Genomic DNA, 7506 nt, shown 5'->3' on the forward strand with positions numbered 1-7506 from the left:
GAACAATGTTCTAACCTAGGGTTAAAAAACACATGAACAAAAAACACCCAAATAGACAAATTCAACCAATAAAAAATAATGAAAATGACACCGGATCCACGGACCAAACCAATCCTTTTGGAAGGATTTGAGAGGGGACAAGTGGGGGAGAAAAGGGAAAGGGGGCTGGAGCTTGGGGGATAGGTGGGAGAAGATAGTGAGTGGAGTGGTGGCCTGGTGGGTGAGGGTGACGCTCTAATAACTACCTCAGCAGCAACGCCATGGTCCCTGGCGTTGCACCACAACTTAAAAACGCCAAGGTGCGTGGCGTTTCCAGCAAGAAGAAACACATACTAGTATGGTGTTGTGGAAGTGTAGAAACGCAAGGTGGACATGTGTTTCTTAGTTGAGCAACAACGCCATGGCTCTCGCGTTTCTAAAAGGGTCAGATCGTGAAATATTTTTCTGACGGGTTCATTTTGTGCAATTCTTTAGCTATGTTGGTCACAACAATGATTTTGTTTGGTCATAGTGAGGAGTATCATATGATAGCATCATCCATATAATATTATTATATGATATTATCTTCATAATATATATTAACATAAACTAGTATTATAGATGACCTTATTTGTTGACATGCATGACACATAGTAGCATAACATTTAATATGTTACTGTATCTACCTATATTATCTAAGCCCCTCTTTTATTTTTAATTGACTGCCACATCAGCATATTTGCTAGTCTCAAATACCACATGAGTTACTTCTACTATGACCAGCCCAGCAATATACTTCATGTCTCGTTGACAGATCTACCTGCCAACACTACCTGCCCTATACCATAGTTCACCTACGGCTGATTAGCTAATTTAAGTGGCCTGCATAAGTCTGGTGCCGCTGCAAATTGGTCTGTTGTTCCACAGATCAGGGCGTGAATCTTAGCAAGTTCGAACGGCCGGATAAAGGGGGTCGGAACCCCAAGTGTCATCAATAAAGTTTGCTAGTACTTATACAACACCGTTGGTAGCGTTTGCCGACAAAATTCTTCTAAACTTTACGCAGAACCCAGCATGAATTTCGCAAAAACGACACCGTTGGTGAAAAAATTGTGTGCATCCAGTTAAGCAACTACTCCCTCCGTTCCTAAATACTTCGTTTTTTAAGATATTTCACTAGATGACTACATAAAAAACAAAATGAGTGAATATACATCCTAAAATATGTCTACAAACATCCGTGTGTAGTCCTTTAGTAGAATTTCTAGAAAGACTTATATTTAGGAACGGAGGAAGTAATTATACATAGTGCGCGTTAATTAGCATGTACTATGCCAGCTTCGCCTGCTCAAGCATCTTGGCGACTTGCACCATGGTTGGCCTATCGCGGGGGTCAGATTCCAGGCACTTCTCCGCCACGGTAAACACGAACTTGACTTCCTCCACCGGAAAAGAGGCCAGAGCACCGTCGACGGCGTGCTCCTCTCTCTTCTCCTCCATCGTCTCCTTGACCTGAAAACAGTAACAGAAGAACTGAGGTTTGCCGTTGACACGGCCGGGGATGCATGCCCAATTAATTTGCCATCCTTGCTTCACATCTATAAAAAGGGTACATGCCCATAGCTACTGTTAGGTAGCACTGTACTGCGCTAGTAATGTACTAGTCCTCGTTGATCTTGACATGGGAGATTTGGTGTCCATTGGGGACCTCATGGTGACATGGTGACGGCCACTGCCCATCAGTTTTCTGATGGGTACAAATACAGAGTACAGATTGCTAAGTAGTTGATAGCTAAGGTTGGTTGGTTGTTTCAGCAACATCCATTAGTAACTGCGTACGAATGATTATCCTAGAGATTTAAGCCAAATTATTATGTTCAGAGCATCATATCATGCATAATCGATCGGTTTTACTCCTATTTAGTAATTTGATTTTAGTTGAGTCACTGGTCTCAGTAAAGGAGCCATGATGCTTACCCAGGTCACCAGCCGCGTGCCGTTTTCGAGGAACGACTCATCCGTCGGCCTCTTCCCCGTGAGAAGCTCAAGCAATACGACGCCGTAGCTGTACACATCGCCTTTGGTCGTCGCCCTCCCTGTCTCGAAGTACTCTGTAGCAACAAGCACACCACCCATCAGAAAACACACATGCATGATGATATATCTCAAGGTTCATATACAGATTTAGGTTTGGACCTGGGGCGAGGTAGCCGAAGGTGCCGGCAACGACGGTGGTGACGTGGCTCTCGTTGGGCTTCATGAGCGTGGCGAGGCCGAAGTCCGACACCCTGGCCTCCATGTTGTGGTCGAGGAGTATGTTGCTGGACTTGATGTCGCGGTGGATCACGTGCGGTATGCAGTCGTGGTGGAGGTAGGAGAGCCCCCGCGCCACGCCCAGCGCGATTTTGTACCTCACCGGCCAGTCCAGGAGGGCCTGCTTCTTCTCTTCCTTGCCGTGGAGGATGGTGTCCAGGCTGCCGTTGGGCATGAGCTCGTAGATGAGGAGGTTGAAGTGAGGCGCCGCGTAGTAGCCGCAGAGAGGGACGATGTTCCTGTGCTTGATGTCGCCCATGGTGTCCAGCTCCCGCTCGAACCCGCGGTCCATCTCCGCGCTCCCCCTGCTCAGCCTCTTGATCGCGAACGCCGACTTCTCGTCCAGCCTCAGCATGTACACCGTCCCGTACCCGCCGGAGCCGATGATGTCCTTGCTCGACAGCCCCATGATCATCCTCATGAACGCCTTTGCGCTCAGCGACTGCATCGCCGCCGACCGGAAGATCACCAACTTGCCACCTAGAGTGATCATATCGATCGGTATGCAATCAAATTTCCTTCAACTCATATGCGCAAACAAACTCTGTTCTCTCTTATTTAACGAATGAGGCAATGCTTCTGCCTTCATTTTTTTTTAAATATGCGCAAACAAAATCTTGTTACCTGTGAGGCTGGTCTCGATGATCCTTTTCTTGCGAGCCCACTTCTTGTAGCACAGGAACGAGATGAGCATCTTGGATATGATGAACAGAACAGAGCAGACTGTAATGTAGAGCGCGATCAACGTAGTAGACATCTTCCAACAGGTCCTGAATAAGATCAACAGATGAATCCCTGTAAGATCCTCAGTTCAGCCTGACTAAAGAAAGGTGAATTACCCAGCTTACTTATCCAGAAGAAGGCAACAGAAGCAACCGTATGAGGATCTCTCAGCTTAGGGAGAAACAGAGACGAACGCTAAATATGTTTTGGAACCGGCCAGTGGGAGGATGCTTTGGATTTGTTGGCGATGGTAATCATGTGACAATGTGAGCACAGGCACAGCACAGGTGTCTCGATGAGTAAGCAGCTGGGTGGGGGATCCGAACAAAAGGTGCATTGGCCAATCAATGGGCCTGGTTGGATCATGTGAATGGTAGACCCATGCACAACTACTTTTTGATTGATGCCGTGCCAAATGCCTATCCCCAATTAATTCTCGCACTGTTTACCAGTTTATCCCATTCTCTGGTACTGTCAATTCGTTTTCCATTTCCCCCTTTTCAGGCTAGGGAAAGATTAACACGGATAGCCATCGTCCGTGTAGTGCTTAATTACTCTTTGGCTAAAAATATATCTTGGCCCCGGTATGGAATTACTAGTTTGCTGCCTTCTAGGACCATGTAGCCATACCATTATATCAATTTACATGCACCTCCAAGTCAAACTTAAGTGAGCATGGCATGTACTGTTGTCGGCAGCTGGTCCTCAAAAACGTACTGTACGTTCGATTGCTAAGGGCGGTGGGATCACGCACCGGAAAAGCGTAGGTATAATGTTTGGCAGCGTCGGCCAGCTAGTCGCCCTATCTATCTATAACTGGCACACGATTTCGTCCTTTTGCCATGGATTACGAACAGAAATCGTTGAAATGTGATGAAAAAAGACGACGTTGTCGCTGTCCGTCTCCGCCAAAATGGGTCCTTGCTGGCTTCTTGCTCAGCCGTGTGGACGATTTGGAGCTGCACGGACACCGCGCCGGCCGCCTCCAACTTTGTTCCGAATCACGTGATGAAGCTGGACCGGCGTCGTAGAGGTGGAGCTGGCAAACGAGGAACGAAGAGACCACATGTCTCGTGCACGGCCAGGCGAATTCTGAACACGAGATGCTATAGCAATTGCGCCGTCATGTATCGCCACGGACAGGCCGAGGGGAAATGCTTTTAGATCTGTGGACAGTGCTATACAAGAAAATCTAGGCACTCGTCCTAACTTTTTGGAATGATTGAAATTTCAATCAGTTCGCACATTACTGGAAAATCGTTGCTAATTTATGTAGAAATGAGCTCAAAAAATCTTGGCACGGTGAATGTGTAGGTTCGATGGAGAAGAATTTGTGGCACCCAGCGTACCCAAGCTTGAAAGAATCCATTAAAGCGAAAATTCACACAGATACGTATGTGCGGGTTACACACATGTCAGGACGCCTACAACCATTTATCTGCGTCATGATCTGGACATGGATAGCATCTAGTTATACGAGAGCTCTCAGCCGTTGGATCTAGGATCCAAATGCCATAGTGAGAGCTCACGTATATTTGCAGAAAACCCCTGGAAAGTCCGGTTATTATGTCTAGATCCAATGCATTACACTCTTCAAGAGGGGAAGTCTGACGCACGATCGTGATAGCCACGTCGATTTTTTACCGTGGCAATAGAAGAAAGTTGGAAACGTGATCGATCCTATGCTCATTAAGAACATCTCCAAAACGCGCGCAACCGCGTGACCCGCTAAAATAAGTTTATAGCGTCGGAATAGCAATTTTTTGCGCGGCGAGGAGCGTTGGCTCCAGCGACTACTGAAATAAATTGGGCACGTGCGCCGCTTCAGGAAAAGCGCTAAAATTTTGAGCGTGGATGCACATTCTACGCAAAATAAAGGTGATAGGCATAGTTAATATACGATAAAAAGAATAGTATAGATAGTTATTATAGATAAAAACATGCATATAAAAGATGATAAAAAGATAAAAACTACTCCTGGTCGTCTTCCTCGGACGCACTCGTGTCTGACTCCTCCGTCGTGATGAAGCGTCAGCCCATCGTTCATTGTCGGGGTCCCAAGTCGACGCTCACTTGAGCTCGATGTTGAAAAGTGCGGCCCGCTTCCGCATACGCCTGCCCTCACGATAGGCGGCTCGCTCCGCCGTTCTTTGCGTGAAGAATGCACGCTTGTCGAGCATGTCCTGGGGGAACTGTTTGTTGAAAATATGCCCTAGATGCAATAATAAAGTGGTTATTATTATATTTCCTTGTTCATGATAATTGTTTATTATCCATGTTGAAATTGTATTGATTGGAAACTCAAATACATGTGTGGATACATAGACAACACACTGTCCCTAGTGAGCCTCTAAAGGACTAACTCGTTGACCAAAGATGGTCAAGGTTTCCTAGGCATAGACGTGAGTTGTCATTTGATAACAGGATCACATTATTAAGAGAATGATGTGATGGACAAGACCCAAACTATGAACGTAGCATATGATCGTGTAAGTTTATTGCTATTGTTTTCTACATGTCAAGTACTTGTTCCTATGACCATGAGATCATGCAACTCCCGGATACCCGAGATATGCCTTATGTGTATCAAACGTCGCAACATAACTGGATGACTATAAAGTTGCTCTACAGATATCTCGGACAGTGTCTGTTGGCAAATAGTAATAGTGCAAGTGTGTCATGAACTAAGCTGGAATCTGCAAAACAATTTATTGAAAGGGGAAGACAAGTAATATTGGATCTTTGTTAGATCAACAATATTTCATAACAATTCTAGCATGGTCTTCTCCCTAGAACGACCCAAAGAAAAGAAAATAATTTCAGAGAATCACACTGAAATGTTTTTGGAGTTTTTAATTTTTCTGAAGAAAGGAAAAAAGAATAGAGCCAAAATGAGAAATGAGAAAAACTATTTACACAGGAAAGCTCCCAACAAGCAAAAGAAGAATAGTAAATGTTTTGGGTTTTCTTTTTAATACTACTAACTAGGAAAGCGAGAAAGAAAATAAAATTGAACATGATATACAATGAAATAGGTTCTTTCAAAAAAAGATATACAATGAAAAAGGACGAACATGGACACTTGGAATGAATATGTGGTACATGAATGTAATGTCGGTGAGAAATACACACTCCCCCAAGATTAGGCTTTTAGCCTAACTTGGTCTATGCCCATGGCTGGAAATAGTGAGATCTAGCAGGGTAATACTGAGGTTCCTGAGGGTCCCACTGATAGGTAGGCTCTTGAGGCTCGCACTGATATATAGGCTCGCGAGGCTCCAGTGGTGGCTCTGGATCGAATACCGGGGGCGGTGTCAAGCCCAAATAAACATGAATGTCGTTAGGCATAATAGTGTACTTGTCGCTAAAAAGGTTAAGAAAGAAGGAGTAGGCAAAGTAATATTCTCACAGGTACCCTAACTAAATACCAAGTTATACCAAAATCCTTTTTTACCGGAGTCGATAAAATCATGCCTAACCATGCTAGGATAATCAACGTATTTAGGAGTTAACATCTCATCCTCCCCATGCCTAGTAGGAATGTCAAAATATCTAGCAAGGCAAGAGGAATAGATACCACCAAAGATGGCACCCTAGGAGCGGTTGGTATTCAAACATTGGGCAACAATAGAGCCCAAACTAAAAGTCTTGTCACCATAAAGTGCACTATGCAAAACAACAAGATGATGTGAGCCAAGCGTTCCACTCTCCCACTTACTCTTGATGCATATCCTAGCAAATAATAAATAGTAACGTAAAACATGAAAATGCATCTCTCCCACTTAGTGGTGATGCATCTCCCAACAAATAATGAATAGTAATGTAAAATTGGAAAATGCAGACTAGCAACCTATCACCTGGGGGTCCTCTCATATCCCCTATAGTACTTGCATCTATAAGATTACTTGCGTCTCTAGGACGTGGCTCTAGGGGACTCTCTTCATTAGGAATTTTGCAAACTTGGGGAACCAATCAAGGGTCATTTATTTTTCTTCATCGTATAGGTTAAATGATATCGTGGGTGGATATCTCCTAGCACGAAGGTATTAGTGAGTAGGAAATATGATCACATTTATCTCTGAGGAACTGGGTGAGTCTCACTTGGTAGGCCAAGTAATAATAATCATCATCAATTCATGCATCCTTCAAGAATGTGTTGCATGACCATTCACACAACTGCACCTCAGTTGCGCGGGGAAGATGGTACTTTGGCTTCTCCTCTGGAGTTTCCTTGGAACTCCGGCTTGAAGAACCCCTCAATATCCTTTTAAGCATATTTATTTTTCTCTGATTTTTTGACATTTTTAGTCCCTCAAAATAAGAGTGAACAAAACTCAAAAATTGATAGCAACTACCCCCACAAGTGTCTAGAGGTTATATCATGCATCAAAACTACTTTGAACCACACAAATTCAACATGAAAGTTCGTATAAATGGTTACCAATTGTAGAAAAAATTGCAAAACATAAAGCACTAGAACAAAAACTAATT

General features: G+C 44.2%; 1 protein-coding gene across 1 annotated transcript; it reads right to left on the bottom strand.

The window, feature by feature from the left end:
• Nucleotides 1-1168: 1168 nt before the first annotated feature.
• LOC123439727 (receptor-like serine/threonine-protein kinase At1g78530) lies at nucleotides 1169-3350 on the bottom strand. Its single transcript, XM_045116412.1, has 5 exons — nucleotides 3141-3350; nucleotides 2917-3062; nucleotides 2176-2772; nucleotides 1957-2090; nucleotides 1169-1491 (listed from the first exon to the last, which is right to left on the bottom strand). Exons 2-5 carry the CDS (start codon nucleotides 3047-3049, stop codon nucleotides 1309-1311), a joined length of 1047 nt encoding a protein of 348 aa, XP_044972347.1. The 5' UTR covers nucleotides 3050-3062; nucleotides 3141-3350; the 3' UTR covers nucleotides 1169-1308.
• Between the last annotated feature and the right edge of the window lie 4156 nt (nucleotides 3351-7506).

This window comes from Hordeum vulgare, chromosome 3H (genome assembly GCF_904849725.1).
Source record: "Hordeum vulgare subsp. vulgare chromosome 3H, MorexV3_pseudomolecules_assembly, whole genome shotgun sequence".
Classification (NCBI taxonomy): Eukaryota; Viridiplantae; Streptophyta; class Magnoliopsida; order Poales; family Poaceae; genus Hordeum; species Hordeum vulgare.